Source organism: Papilio xuthus, unplaced genomic scaffold (genome assembly GCF_000836235.2).
Source record: "Papilio xuthus unplaced genomic scaffold, Pxut_1.1 DF828177.1, whole genome shotgun sequence".
Classification (NCBI taxonomy): domain Eukaryota; kingdom Metazoa; phylum Arthropoda; class Insecta; order Lepidoptera; family Papilionidae; genus Papilio; species Papilio xuthus.
In genome coordinates this window covers 3177088-3198530 of record NW_013530472.1, presented here as the reverse complement: position 1 = coordinate 3198530, position 21443 = coordinate 3177088, and the positions used below count along the sequence as shown (strand labels likewise).

The 21443-nt window shown below is 35.1% G+C and overlaps 2 protein-coding genes across 4 annotated transcripts; one reads left to right on the top strand and one right to left on the bottom strand.

The window, feature by feature from the left end:
* Positions 1 to 3393: 3393 nt before the first annotated feature.
* On the bottom strand, positions 3394 to 14427 carry LOC106113836 (V-type proton ATPase 116 kDa subunit a isoform 1). Its single transcript, XM_013306851.1, has 15 exons — positions 14228 to 14427; positions 13627 to 13803; positions 10251 to 10411; positions 9435 to 9600; positions 9182 to 9358; positions 8482 to 8694; positions 8106 to 8256; positions 7873 to 8034; positions 7360 to 7568; positions 6891 to 7000; positions 6233 to 6357; positions 5902 to 6137; positions 5229 to 5442; positions 4078 to 4252; positions 3394 to 3619 (listed from the first exon to the last, which is right to left on the bottom strand). Exons 1-15 carry the CDS (start codon positions 14342 to 14344, stop codon positions 3484 to 3486), a joined length of 2529 nt encoding a protein of 842 aa, XP_013162305.1. The 5' UTR covers positions 14345 to 14427; the 3' UTR covers positions 3394 to 3483.
* LOC106113835 (ubiquitin carboxyl-terminal hydrolase 35-like) lies at positions 11756 to 20517 on the top strand. 3 transcript variants are annotated; one of them, XM_013306849.1, is made up of 11 exons: positions 11756 to 11772; positions 11917 to 12019; positions 15893 to 16010; positions 16184 to 16354; positions 16435 to 16602; positions 16903 to 17457; positions 17797 to 17976; positions 18096 to 18176; positions 19072 to 19100; positions 19301 to 19658; positions 19953 to 20517. In XM_013306849.1, exons 3-11 carry the CDS (start codon positions 15898 to 15900, stop codon positions 20347 to 20349), a joined length of 2052 nt encoding a protein of 683 aa, XP_013162303.1. In that variant the 5' UTR covers positions 11756 to 11772; positions 11917 to 12019; positions 15893 to 15897; the 3' UTR covers positions 20350 to 20517. The 3 variants fall into 3 exon arrangements, with proteins under 3 accessions (XP_013162303.1, XP_013162304.1, XP_013162302.1); XM_013306850.1 differs by having other exon boundaries at positions 11768 to 12019; positions 19307 to 19658; XM_013306848.1 differs by having other exon boundaries at positions 11768 to 12019.
* Positions 20518 to 21443: the final 926 nt, after the last annotated feature.

Genomic DNA, 21443 nt, shown 5'->3' with positions numbered 1-21443 from the left:
TGCGTATGTCTATGGGCAACGGTCACTTCGCTACTTCAGCGATTTCAGGTGGCCGCTCGCTAGTTTGCCGCCTTATGATATAAAAAAAAATGTAAGTTTACCGGTTCGAATCTCAGGCTACTTTTTTTTTCATTTTATCAATCACTTATACAGGTTTGTTTTTTCATAACCAGTAAAAATTTGGTAATGTAAAATTTTACTAGACAATTTTTTTTTTATTTTATAATTTTCGCTGTCGGGTAGAAAGAAATTTAAAAAAAGTTAACAAGTATTAGGTCAGACCATCGCGGGGTGAAGTGAGTGGGCGGAGCGTGGATTGTCATTGCGGGTTTTATGAATGGTATGCGCGGAAACTATACGTACAAGTGTTATCTACATATGTGTGCGCGCCCACGCATACTGGAATGTTTATTGCAATCGACCAAAAATTTGATGTAGTTTGGATATTGACATTCAGTTTTTTTCCTTGTTTCGTAAATATAATCAGTATCAGTGAAAGGTAACGTGATATTTTTACCGGTAGAAGTTTAATAAACATGAGGAATAAACAAATTACATGCCAATAGCATCGCTTTATCTCCTTCATTTTTGTTTGAAATAGAAAAGTACTTTAACGGTCAAACTCATTAGTCCAAGGCAATATCAAAAAGTACCTAATAACTACGGCGATAGAGTTTAATTACATGTGCTTCGATATTAAAATTAAAAAGCTTATATATTAAAAAAAATAGTGGCTTGGGATTTGAACCGCCGACCTTACGTACCAACGGCGGCGAACGGTAAGGCCACGAGACCAAACTTTGGTTTTATCGACCTAATATCTGTCATCCGCGACGAACACTTTTAGTAAATTTTGAAAAATGGTTTGATGCAAAGTGTCAAATGAATTTAACAGAAGTAGTTTATTCAAAAGAAATTCAGAATTCAAAATACATTGGCGACGAGGATAAAACCGTGAGTACGGAAATAAACTGTATTTGAAAAAAAAAGGAAAGAGAAGACCAGTGTGTAAAAAAAATAACATTTCAGAAATTGATGGACGAAAGTATTGTTTAAATTATTTTGTCTTACCTTACAAAAAATAAATAAAATAGAAGGTAATGGATTGCTAAAAATAGCAAGTCTTCTCTGTTTACATATACACATGTCTAAGGGTCTAAAGGTCTAAGGGTCTAGGGGTCTAGGGGTCTACTTCCGAGCGCTGACCCCCCGGCTCGTGGGCGCGGCCACAGCCCTTGCGAGGCTCCTCCCTAACCTGAGAGATCCGGGTGTACATGCAAGGCTGTTGTACACCACGGTCGTCTGAAGTATGGCCCTGTACGGTGCACCAATATGGGCAGACGCCCTTAACGCATCGAACAGGGCCCTCCTCCGCAGGCCGCAACGCACTGTTGCGGCGCGTGCTTGCCGGGCCTACCGTACGGTAGGCCACGCGGCGGCCTGCGTTTTGGCCGGCACCCCGCCTTGGGAAATAGAGGCGGGAGTGCTGGCTGAAGCCTACTGGGCGCGGGCGGAACAAAGAGCCCGGGGCGAAGTACCGGCCCCGGAGGGGCTCTCCCGTGCCCAGGAGGCGAGGAGAAGGACGACCGTGGAGCTCTGGGCGAGTGGCCCGGAGCTCCACGGTCCACGGAGAATGCACGCCGAATATGACGTGCAAACCATAGAGGCCATACGCCCACAGCTCCCGGAATGGTGTGGGAGGAGCCACGGGTCCCTCACCTTCAGTCTGACACAGGTGCTGTCCGGACACGGCTGTTTCGGGCGGTACCTGTGGAGGATAGGAAGGGAGGAGACGGCGCTGTGCCATGGGTGCGGCGACCCGGAGGATACGGCGCAGCACACGCTGGAAGTGTGCTGCGCCTGGTCAGAAGAGCGCCGCACCCTGGTGGCGGCGATCGGCGACGACCTCTCACTTCCCGGCGTTATACGCGCCATGCTAGGAAGTGAGAGGTCCTGGGACGCCGTTGCCTCCTTCTGCGAAGAGGTGATTTCGCAGAAGGAGGCACAGGAGCGGGAGCGCGAGAGAGACCCTCAGGCGCCCCCGCTCCGACGTCGGAGAGTGGGGAGGAGAAGGCGGCAATATGTCGCCGCCCTCCCCCCCCACGATAGCCCTCGGGTAATGGATGCGGGGGAGTCCATTGCCCGCCATTGAGGGCGGCCCCACCCCGTGAGGGAGCTGCCTCGGCAGCTGGCGCAGACGGGGCCGCGGAAAGCGTGCCCGTGGTCCCGTCCCGATGCGTCAGAGGGCAGTCAGGTTTTAGTGGGTATTCTGGTCACCTTCTGTGGCCGGCGAGTCCCACACTCCCTACGCCATTGCACCGCCCGGCGTAGGCGTGCGTAAATGCATTTCCTGACTATAAAAAAAAAGGGGGTCTAGGGGTCTAAGGGTCTAGTGGTCTAAGGGTCTAGGGGTCTAAGTACATGTTTTTAACTTAATCGAATTGAAAGTTAAAGTTAAGATTTTCATCCTAAAAAATGTATCTTTTACTTCAGTGGTTTGATGCAAAGTGTCGAATGAATATAACAGAAGTAGTTTATTCAAAATTGTACTACAAGTATATAGAGATAGAGTTCAATTTTGTCAAATGTTACGATATTTTTGCACACCTTGACTGCTTCGTTACTTATGACGCTGTGGCTGCCACGATATTTATGGGCACCTTGCATGTACTCATATATTTGACGCTGTGTATGTACCGATGTATTTGAGCAGGGTGAATGTATCTATTAATTTGAGGACTTTTGTTGTACCGATATAATTGATTACTTTTGGTGTACCTATATATTTGCATATCTTGTCTGTTACGATCTATATGACGCTGACTGTATAATCGTGTCTCTATTAGTCACATCATAAAAGTATACAAGCTGTCTATTGCTAAATATAGTTTACCTAACCATTGAACATAGGTCAACATTACCTGTATTCACGTATCAAACGTACTGGGACCAAACAACTGCGATGCAATCGAAATTCCGACGAAATTCGCACAGCAACGTTTGTTCCGCCCCAACAATGGTTCACTGCACAAGGTCGGAGATCCGCAACGAATGCCTATCCAGTGTATCTCTCCAGTTAATTAAAAGTGTAGTACATGTGGAATTTACAGATTGCAAACACGATTACAGATGATGTTACTACGTTCCAGTGACAAGACATGATATCTTTGTTCGAACAAAAAACCAGATCATGTTAGTCACGTCAGTGAACAAATGCTGTGACAGTAAATACTCGTGGTTAGAGTATTAGAAGAATACATCTACAAACATGTTATGCATAATGTAATATTTGGGCCGCCAGAGGCGCTGTTATCGCGATTCATTCTCTCAGAAAAATCTGAAACCTCCATGGGCATTGAAAATGGCATATAAGAAACTTGCTTGTAAAAAATAATAAACTGAATAAAAATAAAAACAGAAACGTGCTATTTATTTGAAAAGGAAATTATATGACTTGAAATAAGCATAAGAAAATGTGAAAACTTAAATGTCCACGACTGTTCGCTTCTTACACGAGGCTTCTGGTCCAGAGTCTTTATCTTTCGTATACAACTCCTTGAAATTGAATGGTCGAAAACAATAACCTTCGCCTTCAAAAAACTTGCTCATAAACTCCACCCTGTTAAGTTGCATATTATTTTTAAATCTTACTAATTACAAATGCAAAAGTTAAGATGGAGGGATGTTTGTTAGAATGTATCTCCAGTGGCCTAACGGATCTCAGTGAATTTGGCATAGATGAAGAGCATTATCTGGGAGGAGCTACTAATGAAGGTTTTTTTTAATTCCGCGTGAATGGAGTCGCCAGCGACAGCTATTAAGTCACCGTTATTTTATCCACTCCACACACTAGTATCAACAAATAGTAACAAATTGCATTAAAAGCTTTTGTTTGAAAGTTGTTCTTTTAAAGTCAATTTCCACTGCCGAAACAAATATTGTAATTTGTAATTTATTTTCACAAGGTCTAGTTATCTCTTTACTTCGACAGTTTGTTGTTGGTACAGTCACCTTCAAATGTACTTACGATATATCTGATGGCGTCTGTATTTATAAACATTAGAAAAATCGACATACCAATGAAGACGCAGTGTATGAAGAAACGCTGACAATCCTTCCATGACGACTAAGATAGACACTGTGAAAACAGCCCACACAGCAAATATTGCAAATATCTTCACCGGTGCAAGACTGGTGTGATCTTTCAATGCTAACTTCGCCATAATCATCGACCATAACATCTTGGATAGTTCTAAATGAAAATAAACGGTATTATATTAATATTTCGGCACTATCGCAGAATCAATCGCACTCTCATAGAAGTGAAAGCAAACTCCAGCGAAGACACATTTGATAGGAAATATTCAGCGTTCATTCTAGCTAACTACTTAACAGCTAGGCTACGGGCGCGAAAATCAATCTAAAGTGGAGCAGACATCGTTACATTTTCAATTCGCTTTTGTATCCCGTAAAATACGATTTGTAAGCAGTTATACAAGCCTTCAGTTCCTTCATCTAAATCAATTATTTTGATGAAGAGTTGATCGATTGTAACAATACCCAAAAATGGATAAAACTCGCATATTGGCGATTAACAAAAAGTAGTAATAGTTAATCTCCATAACATACAACAAAAGTGACAGAGTTCCGAGAATTTCGACGCTGTGTTTTAAACAATGATATACAACAAGCTGTAACGCCGCGATCAAACAGACAATGGCTCTTGTGCACACATTGATGCAACAGTTCATTGTTGTTCTCTTATCGCCGTTTCCATTAAACGCCCCTTTACAGATCCATGTAAATATGGGCAAGGGCCGGACGCTCGGATAAAAGACGTGGATTTAACATTGTTAACTCATCAGTTGTTTTAACGTTCACATACTGAAACAGTGGTTCGATTCAAGCCGACGCTTTAAAATCAATTTGCAACGTATTTATTCAGGCGTCCATGCTGCGTCATACGGAAAATACAATGAATCGAATAAAATAAGTGAGCCTAGACAAAGTGCATACGCTACGAAGCGATTCCGTAACGAACTTCAAAAATGGATGAAACTGAAGCGTAACTTCACTTATCGAAAGTTATTGTTATATGCATTTTGTCGAGTCCATAAATAAGCTTCTATAGAAACAAACATTCAATTTTTTATCTTCAAAAGGCTAATCAGATTATAGTAGAAGATATACATAGGTTTAGGAAAGAAGAAATTTGCAGCGACACTTACGTTGATGAGCTAGAGAGAGTGCCCATAGCCGAAGATAAGACGCAGTGTGCGAAACTGTGCTAAGAGTAAACTCAATGCTATGAATTGCTTGGTGAATCAAAATCTCTCCAAGAGGAACAGAATATTTTGCAATTTCAGCCTTCATTCTCTCTTCGGACTTTGACACTGTTCCCCTGTGTTGATACTTTCGAAATTTGCTGTGTATTCCTGATTTCTGTAAAAGTAATAAATAAATGTTACTAATATTATAAATGCGAAAGTTTGGATGGATGTTTGTATTATAACAAGCTATCTCTGGAACGGCTAAACGGATCTTGATGAAATTTGGCACAGATGTAGAACATAGTCCAGAAGAACGCATAAGCTAATTAAGTTTTTTTTTAATTCCTCGCAAATGGAGTCGCAGGCGACAACTAGTATTATAATACGCATCAGGCAAATCTGAATTTAATAATAAAGATCCTAAATTCTAAAGCCATTAGATACTACCGATAACAACTATTGCGTATTACTTTCAAACCAAATGACATTGGTTAGCAAAATGTGAATCATGGGCCATCATTTTTTGCAGCGTCCATGTTTCAAGTCACTATAGACACATTTTTGACTAAACAAAAATCATAAGCCTTAAAAGAGTTCAAATTAACTTTAAATACTTCATCAAGAGTATTACCATTAGTTCTTTTCTCTTCTTTTGATTTTTTGCATAAATATAGAATGGTGTACCAAAAAATAGAATAGGCACGCACAGCAATGCTATTATTAGAAGACACTTTTGCAAAGATTGCTGGCTCTCAAACATATAGGCATCACAATCTTTATCCACAGGCTTTGAGGTTGTAAACAGCGCCATGTCAATAAAGAGAATCAGTATAAGAGGGGCACATCCCGGACCCCTTTTTACGTCAGCTGTTAAAAACTAACAATGTAGTTCTTATTCAAACCTAATTGTCTAGCCATTAAAATTGTTTAATTTTAATTAAAAGTAATTAAAATATACTTACTCGCTTTTCCACTGAACATGAACCATTTCATGTATATTAAAATAACTAGCCACATGAAAATGCAACATAAGAATAAAACTTGAGGAATAAATTGAAGATAAATAGCATAATATCGCTTAAAATATCTGAAAAAAAAAACATCGTAATATAGTCATAAAGAATTGTCGACAAAGTTCGAAAGGCCGTATTAGGTACACGATTTAAACTCTATCATAATAAGAGTAGGAAATAAGATCAAGTTATTTACAATCACTATAATACACATACAATCACACATACAGTATAATCTCTCTCCGTAAAAACACAAGGGATCTTATGGTCTATTCGCTTAAATTAAAAACTACCCGCATACTATCAACCCTTATGTTCATTTTGTGTAGTATACCATACATACAACTCTGTAAAAATGTACGATCACTATAAAAAAAAATAACTTATTTTTGCTTTTGCGTATTTTTGCTTTTCTCCAAAAAAAATCTTCCCACAATAAGGGTTAAGATTCGGGTTTTTTTTTAAGCTCGAGAGGCAATACAACTTTTTGTGTTTTGTCTATATATTTAAAATTACACAAAAAGAAAACTAACTTGAAAAGAACCGCTCATAAAAAAATATTTAGCAATACTTTAAAAGTGCGCTTCCACTGCCGTAACATACTTACAGATGATTAAATAAACTTAATGTAAGACCAAAAATCATATGTACGATTCCAATAATGATGGACATTTTCATTTTCATAGAATTACCATTCATAATACTGTTAGTAGCAAACTGAAACATTTAAACAAAAAGATTTATCATTTATTTCTTCGAAAAAAAAATCGTTTATTCATTAAATTTAAAAAAAAAGTTACGTATTCTTCTAGACCAGCGATTCTCAAACTTTTTTGCCTACGGAACCCATTTGATAGAACCTTAGATTTTAGTTTTTATTTTTCTAGGCACTAGAAAGTGTAATTCTTTTCTTATTCCCTATTTTTTTTATTTTTACCAGTACTAATTTTCGTTGATCCCTCAAAAGATTTTGTACTCCCAGAGCACCGCAGAGCATACTTTAAGAAACGCTGTACTAGACTATTATAACCTACATAGATAAAAAATTTCTTAATCTATTAAAAAAAAAGCATTACCCCCCAAAATGGATCAACACCAAAAGCATACGGTGGGTTGGTGTCTAAAGCTGGATCTAAAGTGATATAAGGGCTCGCTTGTATATCGCTTAGAGTAAACGTATTCTTCCAATAAGACTCCATCAAATACACATGTTTGGAGAATATATCGTTGTATAATATACCAAGTATTGCGGAGAAGATACCCATAAGAAAGATCACGTATCGCCCTTTAAGAGAAAAATCATTAGAATTAAAAACAGCGGAAATACAACGAATTCTACTTATAAGGTTATTTTTAAGCTAGTAATAAGTTACTGTTCTTTGGATGCAACTTTTAAAATTTTAATCAATAATGTGATAGCTCACTCCAGCGAGGAGTGTGCTACGCGTAGCCGCTTTATTACGCCATGGCGTGGTTGTCTTTTTAGACGATCGCCTGAAACCTTTTGCCTAATTTTTTGATTTTCATCTTGACATATTTTAACAACCGAGCATTTTTATACTAGAGTATTTATGAAAAAAATTTCTTACCACCAAACATTATGTTCCATATTTCATTGCCCGAGGGTATGCCCATATGTTTTTTCTCCGTAAGAATCATCCATCCACTGAACAGAATCAGTATACAACCGTGTCCAAAATCTCCAAACATTATGGCAAATAAAAAGGGAAAGGTTATAACCGTGTAAAGACCTAAAATCACAATAAGTTGCGTAAATGCATTGCATAATGTAAAAAAAAACTAATGTTAGTGGTTATTTTACCTGGATTTAATTCCCTATACTTGGAGTCACCATAAGCATTTATAAGCGTTTGGAATCCGTTAGTAAATCTATTGGTTCTGAAGTAAGTCGGCGGCACCTCAGTAGTCTCCGTTTTAGATATGAATGACGGTACATTAGTACCAATCTTAGCCTTTGAGAAGGAACAATTCGTAGTTTAACTTAAAATATGTAGTAAATATTATCTATATCCAGTTAAAATTCAACAAAGTCTTTATTTTAATAGTTCAATATTAATTTTCAATTGGTCGATGTAATGCGTGATCGATCGACTATAAAATTCCTACACAACATGGAATTCTAATTCATGATATCGGATTTAAAGCAATCGCAATACGAACATTAATGAAACAATTACCGAAACCTCCGCCAAAACAACATTCACTCGCTCCAAATCACTTTTAGGTACCCAACATTGGCCAATCAGACAATTCTTGGTTATATCCAAAGAGAACATGTTCATTGTGTGATAAATGGATTTAGATTTTCTTACTTGCATCATCCACAATGCCCATCGCTTACCCACAGTACGAAGGGCTTTACAACGATGGTATTTTGTCTTTTTAATTACCTGCAAAATATGTTAATGATGATTATTTTGTTACAAAAAGTATATAAGAAAATCCCACACTTTATTTATTTCCAAACATTTATCAATTTAAATACCAATATATTACACCGCATATGATTAATTCGATGATTCAATTCAATTAAATAAGCCTAATGACTATCCATCCACCGGTCGGTTGCCAACAGATGACAGCTTACATCTCACCTGTTCAGTGAAATGACCATGTTGATTGATCAGCACCTTGTAATCATGCCAAAGTTATTCTGCAATCATTTCTCCAAAGGAATTTATAGAACATTTACTAGCACACGCATATTCCGGGCTATTCTGTACTTGATCGTCGTCGTCGTCGATACGTCCACCGTCTTCTTACGTCTATTACTATTTGACCATTGCTACTTTTATCAACACGTGCTCCATTTGGATAATTTGCTTAGTGGCAACGTCACTCGACAAATTTATCCAACCATCACGACATTCTACGTACCTGTTCTAAATCAGATACCCTTGTGTGAAGCTTCATTGTCATCATGAGACGCTCGTCTTTCGTCTCAGGACAAGGATAGATATTCACTCGAAAACCAGAGCACACTTTCTCCATTCGCGAACTTAATTGCTCCCCCTGACATATCGCAAGAAATGCTACTTTCCGTATGTCCTTTCCCTAAGATAGAAACATTTTTTAATAGTATTATTATTTGCTTCTTAGCTAGCTTAGCTTATTATAAAAGCTATCTTACCGTGCTCGGGTCCAGTAATATAGCATCTTCTGATGCTTGTCTATAGTAAATATTTCCTCGTGATACCCTCCAGAGCATCATCTGGAAGGGATAACTCCTGTTTCGGTGCACAACACCGGACAACACTGCCAGACGACCAGCGGTTGCTGTTTCGCCTCCACCCTTCCTGAAAATCATTATCTCAATACCGTTTACACCGTTTAGACTTACAAAACCAAATTCGTTATTATAAAGAACGACTGAATTTGCAAAAATAAATAATTATAAAACAAAAGAAGAGAAAAAGATAAAGCGTCGCAAAATTTGAAACACGAGATTAAAGGTTAGAGGGCTGAAGTGTAAGTCACTAGCCACTCATAACAGAAGATGGCATTGAAATGTATTAATGAAATTCCTTTCAAGCATCAGATACTCGACCCTCTTTATTTCTGTCATAATTTAAGAATATATATAGATGAAAGAAACTAAAATTGTAGATGGAGGAAACGACACGAGCGGTAAATTTAGGGAAAAGTTTAAAGATAATAATGAATGTTAAGAATTAAAAAAAACAATTAACGGGAGATAAGAAAAGATTAGCAAATACTACATGAAAGATAAATTTACAACTAACATTTTATAAGCAGCTCGAAAAGACGAAAAAACAAAACATTCTAAATTTAAAAATATAAAAATAATATGTGTATTTATTTAAATTCATTTTTAAAAAAACATACTAAATATAATAAGTAAAAAAGTCTATAAAGTTCCGTTTGTATTGGAAACAATATTTTAAGGAATATATCGGCTAAATCAACGCACAAACTTTTAAATTACCTGGATAAAAGAGTATCAGGTGACAATTCAGCATCTCCAAGCAAGGGTCCTATTTGTGTCAATAAATATGACATCTCCCTCAGTTCTAAGTAGTTGTTTAATAGATTTGTTTGATTTTCAGACATATCCACGATATCAGCCTCCCATTTTTCTAGAGAGTTCTAGAATATCAAAATAAATGATCAAATATTAACGTCGTATCGAAAGCAAAACTATATTTACCTGAAGCAGTGCTATTTAAATAGGTCACATTTGACACTTCATCTAAATTCAGCAAGGTAACCTTGTAACGACGGCCATAGAATTTTAAATTTTTCTCAAGTTACAACTGCACAATTGTTTTTTTCTTTGTAATAATTACCAAAATTGGTAATCTCACAATCCACTTTCACTCATAAACCATTTTAAACATAATAAATAATGTCTGCTCTATAAGAACTGAACGTCGATACAATGTTGCGTCAATAAACATATTTTCATTTTAAACACTGGAGATGTTACCAACAAAATCGATATATACTTTTCAGGATAATTCTTTCAAACTTTTTTTTAAATTTTTACTGTAACGTTTCAGAAGAAGGTTAAACTTTGTATTCAGATATATTTCTCACAGCATAAATACGACGCCTAGAGAGTTCAAACATCCATCCATCCATCCATCTATCTATCTAAACATTCGCATTTATAACATTAGTAAGAAAGATTACAATAGTTATAAGTAATTTTCAGAAAGATTGCACTCGACTCACATTTACTTATCGTATATATCGATGCATTCATTTTAATCGATATTTTTAATCATTTCCCCTCACTATTAAGCTAAAACTGATAGATGTCAAATTTGACCTATTAAAGTGGCCCTGCTATAGTAAAGGTTATCGATATGTTAATATTAGTTTGCTAATCAAGAAATTTATCTTCTATTTCGGATATTTCAACATACAAAGTACAAAACAATCCATTTTATTAGAACAAAATAAATTGGTAGTAAAACAAATTTTTGCGCGCATCACCTTACTTATTTTTACGACCTTAATTTTTTTTGTCGTAATCAGAAAAATCATATACATTTTTCCATACACATGTTATTTTTCTATAGTGTTTTTACAAATTTATATGAATTTAAAAACTTTCTACCGAAAATAAGCCAAAGGCTGGCGGCGGACACACTAATAAAACGTAGACAACAAATTTTTCTACAAACGGTAAAATACGGTAATTTTACAAAGAAAAACAAATAAAACTTTTATGCATTTTTCAGTGCAGTTTTTTTTGTATCGATGTTTTCTTTATTTTACACTTAAATCAATTAATATTACCATATTGAAATAAATTGAAACTACGCTTTGTAGTCTTCCCAGAATAGAAAACTCCTCGCCACATTCTGGAAAACGTACGAGACTTATTTCTTGTATTGGCAACAACAATTTCATATAAAAATGCATTGCGATGGCTTTGACATTATTGATTGTCGTTGAGTTGTCAACGTTCTTTTTAATTTGAGCATCAAGAGAAAAGTATTGTGCGTTGTATAGAAATTAAATATTTGTTAATATTTTGCATTCATTTGTATACAAGATTTTCCAAATTTTACAACCTTTTGTTGTACTTGTTTTGTTTCATTGTGTACGAATAATAGAAAAACCAAGAAAGTTGTTTTTTTAAGAGTGCCAATTAGTGATGAGCGTCTAAAGAAAAGGTTCCAAGCAGTTGGCAGAATAAATCATAAATACAAAACCGTTTTTTATTACTGCAAGGATCAATTCAATGTAAGCATATACTTTATCATACATTTTATAGTACTTATAAAGCATTGAAATAAACTATTTTAGATAATACATCTCATTTAGTTTAGTTTTTTTTTTCGCTGGGTTAGTATAAATTATCTACAAGGAAGGTACCCTTTTAGCTTAAAATATGAAAAATTATTCTTAACGACAATGGGCTCCAAAGCAAATTTTTTAGTTGATATCTTACCGCACAAAGGTACTGCGCACAATCGTACGAAAACAATGCACACGGCCTACAGAAATAGAAAAGGATAGGATGTTTAGATATGCGTCTCTAACTTACTACGACCTTAGTCGCATTACCATAGACAACAAGAAATACGACAAAAAACAATTAAACTAATAATGTTTAATAATAAAAGAGAGAGAGAGAGAGAATGTGTTGGGGACTATTATTTATAAGAACATTATTTCGTATACAAAAGTGGATTATAATCCTTGTAGATATTGATGAAGCCCGTTTTAAATTAGACCTGATCAATATTCGCTCTTGATGTTGACCTGTGATAAAAAGTGTAGCACGTTTGCTATTTACGCGCAGTTTCCATTGGTGCGACGGCCATGGTATTGTTTGCTCCGGATATGACGCTATTGTATTTTTCCTTTTATTCATATTTTGTTTTGAAATAACTTATGAAGTCGATACAGTTCCATATCTAAAGTCTTTAGGCTTTGAACATATGATTTAGATGTCAAATATTAGATTGACTTGTGCCGACCAGGTCTATGTATGTATGTATGTATGATGGATATATTTATCCATCATAAGTATATGAATGCAACGTAGAATGTGCAATCTCTTGTTGTTTTCGCTTAATGTGCAAGAGATAGCGTTTATATGCAGCTGACCTCGTAGACTTCGCGCCCGAGAGTTGTTTTGTTTATATAAACTGACAGAATAATTAATTTCTTTGTTATTGTCTTACAAAGATTAAATATAGTCTATATATATCGATTTTGTTATTCACAATAACAAATATAATTAAAATCATTATTATAGTATTACAATATTTCTAATCGACAGTCAAATGTTTAGGCATTTTATATGCACTGTTTACGCAAAAAGCTAAAGCAGTTTGTAAACGGCGGATTTATACAATATGCTTGCAACATATACGGTACACGAAATAAAGACAATCACGAGTGACGTCATTATAATCACTTTTAAAATCCTTATAACACATTAGAAAAAAACATTTTGAGTCTTTTTCCAATGACGTTTGAATTATTTTTAAAATAAACCTTTGATTAACATGAAAAATCGATGATAGTTTTTTTGTAAAGGCAACTATATCTTAGGCAAATTTATATATGAATATACTCTCATTATTCCGTTGACATTTAAGAGAGAATTGTTTTAATATAAAAAGTAAACCCGAGTATAAACTTCGCTACCAAGAAATATCAACTTTGCGAAAGAAAAATGAAGACAGTAATTAATTTCCTTTCTACCAAGGCTGTATTATTGTAGTGTAAATTTCAACCTTAAGTGCCTTTATGTCGAAAAAAAGCAAAACTGTATACGTAATCAAAAGAGCAAATGAGACAAACTAAGATAATGAAGAAAAATTTAAATAACTGCTAACTTCAAACTGGGACATTTCGTGCGGTTGTAATGCCGGAGGGTCGTGGTCGAGACCAGGGATTTTAATGCTGTCCTTTCTCATCTCGCCTTCCATATAACGTAGTCGACGTTCCATCTCGGCACAGCGGCAAACTTCCGCAACATAGTTTCTTTCATAAGGCTTTACATCTGGATTAGCCTGCAAAAAACAAAGAATAAATAAGGTGGAAAAGTTAATAAACAAAAGCAGAGATTCTGCTTTGCAATCAGAAATATTTTAATTATGAATTCTTACAAAGACTAGCAACATTGTAAATTTAATTATAGTTTCTCATACTTTACTACTTCTTATACCCTGTTTATTAATATTGTCGGGATGTTCGTGATTTTATACTGTATTCTAACAATTTCAATCTTTAGGTAACGTAAGCAAATTTATCAAATTATAAAACGTATTTTAAAGTAAACATAAATTACAATTTCGGATGGATATTACTGACAGCCACCATATTTTACCATACTGCATACTTTAGCTACTTCGTAAGGACTATCGACTGATCCCAGTACTCAATGTATGTAATGTAGAATGCAAGTAAATAAGTATACCTTAGAAGTATACTTACGTCCAAAAACTGCAAGCAGCCCATTTCACCGAATCGTGACACGATGTCGAATGCTGCTTCGGGCTGCAGATACACGTCGCAAAGCACCATTTCCTCACTTCTTACCATACCAGTCATTTTTAATTTTTATTTATTTCTTTGTACGTACATTTACTAGTTATACCTGCAAATATTTTAATGCAAGTAACAAAAAAACGATAATGTCACAATTTAAAATGACGTTAAATTCTTTTGGTGACAATTTAAATTGTTATCGAACCAGTAATAAAATGTATTTTTGCTCGACGAAGTTTTCATTTTGATATTTTTTTTATTCCGTACTCAGTTCTGTATTTCTATATATTATAGAATACATTGTAATATAAAATGTAAAAAAAAATCCGCTAAGTTTTTATCGTAGAAAAGCTTTGCATGTTGGTTTTCAATATTTTTTAATATTTCTACACAAATAGACCAGTTATAGATTTTTTCTTTGCTCTTATTAACTATAGAAGTGTTTTCACTTCAAATGATTAATATTATTAATGTAAGTTAGAAAGTATCAGAGCTTGGATCAAACATCCAACTAAAGGCTCGTATTAAATGAATTTGCTTCATTTCTCACTACATACGGCGCAAATGTTGGACATTTGGAAAATCATATAAAGCTAACTAAATTACGTTGTAAGCAGTGTGGGTGGTGCGTCGGCGCGAGCCAATAGACGTGTACCTTTAAACATATCTTCGGAGTTACCTTCTTCTGTTATTCTTCATTCCCTAGAGAAACGAAGGCATCGCCGTAATTTACTGTTTCCAACAATCTTTTAAGCTAGGCGCGAAATTCCCGAGGGCTCATAAGCCTGTTTTGTTTCATTCCATTATACTCAATCGTAGAAGTAACGTTTTAAATAGTTTCAGGATCTCAATGAAAAGTTCCGCAAATGTGAGAATTATCGCATCGAATTTATAAATTTTCCTGATATTTATTAATTTTAACATGTCTTTATAAATTACAAACCTACCTATCGCAAAGTTTCTTTTGATATATTCCGTAGAAAAAATACTAAACAGTCCCGAACGCAATCCTAATAATAAGGGCGTAGATTATTGACTAATAAGTTTAAACGATATGTTACAATAATACTTATGTTGAAAAGTATAATACATAAGTAAAGAACATTTGTGAGAAAATCTTGACATTATATAGAAAAGTACTTGAAAAAAGCAATATATATTAAATTTATTTTCAGTAAATGCTGTAAAGTAGAGGAAAAGTTTGTGTAAAGGTTTATTCTCATATAAAGGCGTTATTTATATGATACTAGCTGTCGCCCGCGACTCCGTCCGCGTATATAAAAAGCTTAATTAGTGTAGCCTATTTATTCTTTCAGACTATGTTCTATACGTATGCCAAATTTAATCAAGATCCGTTCTAGAGATATTTTCAAACACCCATCCATTCATCCACGTCACATCCATCTAAACATTCGCATTTATAATATTAGTAAGTGAAATAAACAGCAGCTCTTCAAGGCATAAATTCGAAAAAAAAAGAAAAGAATAAATAGTATCCTATGTCCGTCTCCTGGCTCTAAGCTGCCTCCTCAACAATTTTCAGCCATATCGGTAAAGCCGTTCCTGAGTTGTAAATAGTGTAACTAACACGACTTTCTTTTATATATATAGATAAGATGGATAAAGAAAGTAATATGGAAGAGATAAAGGTAAATGAATCAGGAGATGGAGATGAGGCGACATGGGCGATAGTTAACTTTGTGAGCCACGAAGTGACTGTCGAAAGTCAGTAAGTAGTCGTTTCATTTTTACTAATCCATTATAAAAATAATAGCAAGATTTCTAAACATGCTAAAGGAATTTTATGGATGGATTACATATATTTATGTGCTATTAGTTAATAATAAAATACTCTGTAGTAAAACTAATCGTAAATTATATCGTATTATTTGATAATTTCAGAGCAACTCCCGAAATGGGCATTCCCGCGGGTAGCTTTAACCAAAATCTTACTACCCAAGATACCCAAGATAATGAAGAGGGTGAAAAAGATGAAAATACAAAACAAGATGTTGCTGGCGCGGTCTCAGATGCCGCTATTATAAAAAAGATAAAAGAGATCAACAAGGAAATGTTTGTAGATTTAATAGCTAAATGTGTTGTAAAATTAGTAATATATCCATGTGGTATTATATATTATTCAATACTTGCAGGGATCATTTGGCGGCTAAGCTTTCTAAGAGATCTTCTCAAAGTGTTTCACCCGCTCAAAATGCAGAACAAGGGTTCCAAGGCACAAGTGCAGGAAACGAAAAACAAAATATCGTGAACGAAGGCGCAGGCCCATCTTTTCTAACCATTAATCAAGAATACAACAAAATGTTTGTACTTGAAAATGATATGTTGATCGTTTACAATAAATATAATATCGGTGTGCGTGCGTGCACAAAGACAACGCATGTTATAATAACTTCCGCCTCATTCTCTTTTGCATACTCTCCGCGAAGTCACTTCACCTCGTGTTGGCCAAGCCGTTTTTTAATAAAATGACTAGTATTTTTTGTTGTTAAAAATATTGTGTCTATGATTTTAGAGGGTTTTGCTTGCTTAGTAATAAAAAATGGTCTATTACATGAAAAACTTAATATGTATATGTATGTTCAAGTTACTTTTATTTTCAGGTATAATTTTGAGGAACCTTCAGAGTGGGGTAGCCGAAGCGTCTCACCCAATGACTTAATTATCGTGGAAAATGATTCATCCGACGAAAGCGAAGTGGAACGTACTGAGACCGAAAAATTATACGAATCCAACTGCAAAAGAATTGCAGATCTGAACACACCCAGTACTTCCCGGGGCGTTTCAAATGATCCACCAGTAATAGTACGTTCAGTCCAGAAAGTGTTTCCCACCGTGCACTCAAATGTAAACGAAATAAAAGACAACGTAGCTACGTCTCTAAGCCAGATTACGTTAGGAAATGCGTCCTTCGCGTACACTTCAAACCAAAACATTGTATCAGCTGGTTTGGAAGGCGTGCTTCCAGGAAATGAACATAAAATATATACAATTTATCCAGCCAGGAACATTGCGAAAATCGAGGCAGACTTTCAGAACTTTTTGCCACAACTGCAGTATAGTCGAATGAGTAACTACAATCGCAGGACTGGCCTCACCAACTATGGCTCCACGTGCTATATTAACAGCGTGATACAAGCTTTGCTTGTGACCAACAAGTAAGGATACATTTCCACAATATTTACTTTCACAATTTTTTTTATTTATTATCAAGGTCTTGGTCGATCTTATGTTATTGTTTTAGTTGACAAGTCCATAAGCACAGCAAAATTTCTATCTAAAATATAATAATAAAATAAAATAATTTTTACTAACCGTATCATTTGACTACCGTGACCGAGACCCATGTGTTGATATATATTATAGTCTTTGTTTTCGTTAGACGGCAGTGTAGTTTACGGTATAATTGTAAAACAAAAATTTCTTTTTCGTTCGTAAATGTTTTTATCAATGTAGATCGTAAAGTTATTTGTGATTTATATTGTTGTTTCTTTTAGATTCAGCACGTATACTGTGTTGAAAATGTACCAATATCAGTGTTGGTGCGGGCTGGCCGAGTTGTTCGGCAATATGATGTACAACATATGTCCGGTTGCAAATCCTCTAAGGTTTTATTCGACATTAAGATCATTAAATTTCAATGTTTATAGAGAACATGATGCGTCTGAATTTTTATTGTAAGTATTTTAGATTATAATAATTTCATGAAATATTTTTATAGTACATGTATAATATAATGTTTGCAAACATATTTTTTTTTTGACAATATTTGGTTTATTAATAATTCATTTTACAGATATCTGCTTAAGACCCTCATGTTTTTCGAACCTAACTGGGAAGTGAGGGCGGCTATTGATAACGCACAGTATTCCGTAAGGTAATACTTTTCATTATTACATCCATCACGTTACATATTCCTTTGTTTCATCATCGTCCTCCTGTCCATATACCAAACTAAATGGGGTTAACACAACAGGTTTTTGTCCTCCAAATCAATACTCTTTGGTAATTTTACAAGTCTTTCTTAATCATATTACACACAATTCATCGATCTTATATTACGCCAATCGACGGAGGAGACGATGCACAGAAAGAAAATATTTTCCCTTTCCATGCATCCTCTCATCCGGAAAGTCAACTTCCACTTCCCATCCTTTCCTTATAAGAAAAAGGGTGGGAAGGGAAAGAGGACTAATTTTGGCCTCCGGGACGCACACTCATCAGACGAAACGCGGAATTGCTTCCACTTCACGCCTGTCTTCTGTGTGGTCGTGGTATTTCACCGGTCGAGCCGGGCCGATTCGTGCGAAGATGTTAAAGCGGGCTCTACCACTGTTAATTATAGTGAGATATATCGTTATGATGATAATATTCAGGCAATAACAAACAAAAACCCTGAAAAAAAGACTGAGGTTGACATAAATTAATAAAGGTGTTTTCGATTTTATGACTAATAATAAAAAACAAAAAGTTACCATCTTGAGATTCGGGTAAAAAATTTTGGATCCCTTACGGTTCAATTTTAATTAATTACAAGATTATCTTAAAGTAATAATGCACATATAATAAAATTATATGTGTATGCTGTTTGATGATAAGTAAATTACTTAAATTTAAACTAAATATATTAGGTATCTAGTAAATTTTAAGGAAGTAGGTCTGTAAGTGAATTTACTTTGAAAATAATCACTGATGATAGGTAGTTTTAAAATAGCCAATAAAGGACAATTTAAATTGAAGATTAAACAATAATAATTAAATCTCCTCCCCAGGAACGAGAACGCTGAAGCTGAAAACTACTGTAAGTACTTTTTAAATTTATTATTTACTTTCTACTACTGCCAAAAAAACGTTAACATAAATTTTAATAAAATTTAAATGTTTGTTATTACTAAAGATAGTCTAATTTAATCTATATCGATTATAGCTAAACAATAGCTGTTCGATGTCTTATCTAAAAGTTAAAATACATGTAAATAATGTTAAATAGTAAGTGTTTAGTTTCAGATCCATCAGCCGATTCTTCACAGAGCAAGCGCCAGAAAACCGCGACCTGCAAAAAAATGTTAATTGATAACTTATTTGGTGCTGTTATCACGACGAACGTCACATGTCAAATGTGCCAGACCGTTTCGAGCATAAATGAAACGGTGTACATGTTGCATTTGTCGTTTTCCGACGCAAACATTAAAGAAGTTGTCACAGTTGAGAATCTTTTGAAAGAATACTTTTCCGCTGAGACCCTGTCAGGGGTGAATTCCTACGCGTGTAATACATGCTATAGCCTCCGGGAGGCTGAGAAGATATCGATTGTTGCTAAGACACCGAAATACTTGATACTTACATTGAAAAACTTCAGGTAAAGCCATCATTTATTTTTCAAATCAACAAATTTATTCAATTGCTATGCTACGGAGATGATTCTATACATCTATACATATTAATAGAATTTTTGTCTATCTGTATGTCCGTCCGCAAAGTCGCGTTTGTTTCCAAGTAATCACCAGAACGGCTGGATCGATTTTGACGGGAGTTGGACGGGAAGGTAGCTGATAAATGCGGCTATATTCTAAGGCTAGACAAGCTTTTTCTATTAATACTGCGCGGGCGACCGCTTGTCTTCAGTAAAATGTATTTTGCTTTTCTTTAACAGATATATCCCAGCAAGAAATATTTCAGTAAAAAAAATGCACAAAATTAAGTGCGATGATATCGTCACGTTGGTTTCTAAAAACAACCAAAAGTACCGCAGCACGTACATACTGTATGCAATGATCGTTCACAGTGGAAAATACCTTAACACAGGACATTACATCGCATTCACAAAATGCAATGACCAGTGGTACAAGATTAATGACAAAAAGGTCAGCGCCATAAACCACGATGAGATTAACAAGCTAGAAAAAGATGAAACACCCTACATTCTGTTCTACAGAAGAACCGACATCGAAGAAGGCGAATTTCCCAAATATGAGCAAATTCCATGGTTCACAAAAATACAAGATGACCAAATCGAAGCCCCTCGCGGGTTTTTTCAAGATAATCAGTAAAGTTTCGAATATGCCAACAACATGCTTTGCTAATTTAGTTCATGTCTTGTAAACTTTCTTAGATTAGATCTTGAAGTACTGTTATATATCAGCATCAACCTGCCCTTATCCCTATCGAGGGTCGGCACAGTATGTACTTCTCCTCCAAGTACTGTTATATATGTTATGTTTTATTATTGATGTTTATTGATTTATTGTTAATCTGTTATTATAGTAGTATTCATTTATTTTAATTATTTACATATGGTGAGTGTACTTTTAAAATATTATAAAAAAAATATTATGTAGAATATATCGATGTTATAAGTAATAAAGTTCTTATTTCACTCCACGCGGATGGCGTTGGGGGTGACAGCTAAGTAACTATATAAAAATAGCGTCTTTGAAATCCCGTGACTCAAGCAACCAGAGACCAGGGCTGCTGAGTTAGGAACTTCCTTACTATGCACGCGGTTTCTAAAATAACTCCCTTCTATATAGGGCCCTTAATCGTAATTGTTAGTTACTGTTAATGTATTGTGTTGTCCGATGAGTAAATTTAAGGACAATTGAAACCTAATATTCACTTCAATTATAGTATACATTATTAAAATTATATTGAAATCATTCTATACCATAGCGTCTTATGTTTTTTGGAAAATAATTTATCTAATTAAGATTTATCTCATCCATAGAGTTAAATTTATTCGTATTATGAGAATTTGTCAGTATGAGAGTGGTCATCGGAAACCGAATCCACTTCGGCACCATTATTAGTGCATATCTTATTTACCTAGTGTGTGGCAATTTTGTCCTTTTAGAAAAAGAAAAGCAAAAATACCGGACCGCACTATATTCTCTGCCATTTTCTAAGGCGTATAAAACTTCTAAAAATTACGAATCTTAACTTTATCTAATTACGATTGAAGTTATCCTCTATTAGAATAGGTATGTAAGCATGACGTATTTTGAATAATTATAATATATTAAGGACTGTTCTCAACTTACTGTTGGAAATCGGAACGAAGTTATCGGACAACTTAATATTTATAGAAATATATTTATGTATTTAGATATTAAGTTTATGATTACATATTATATAATGTTCTTAATTT

Excerpts from the sequence above, each read along its gene's own strand:
- LOC106113836 (XM_013306851.1), bottom strand. The coding sequence starts at position 14,344 with ATGACTGGTATGGTAAGAAGTGAGGAAATGGTGCTTTGCGACGTGTAT. Across the intron at positions 9,601-10,250 it reads CCTGATACTCTTTTATCCAG|GAAGGGTGGAGGCGAAACAG; the intron begins GTAATTTAAAAG and ends AATGATTTTCAG. Across the intron at positions 9,359-9,434 it reads TATTACTGGACCCGAGCACG|GGAAAGGACATACGGAAAGT; the intron begins GTAAGATAGCTT and ends TTTCTATCTTAG.
- LOC106113835 (XM_013306849.1), top strand. The coding sequence starts at position 15,898 with ATGGATAAAGAAAGTAATATGGAAGAGATAAAGGTAAATGAATCAGGA. Across the intron at positions 18,177-19,071 it reads AACGCACAGTATTCCGTAAG|GAACGAGAACGCTGAAGCTG; the intron begins GTAATACTTTTC and ends TCTCCTCCCCAG. Across the intron at positions 19,101-19,300 it reads CGCTGAAGCTGAAAACTACT|TTTCAGATCCATCAGCCGAT; the intron begins GTAAGTACTTTT and ends GTAAGTGTTTAG.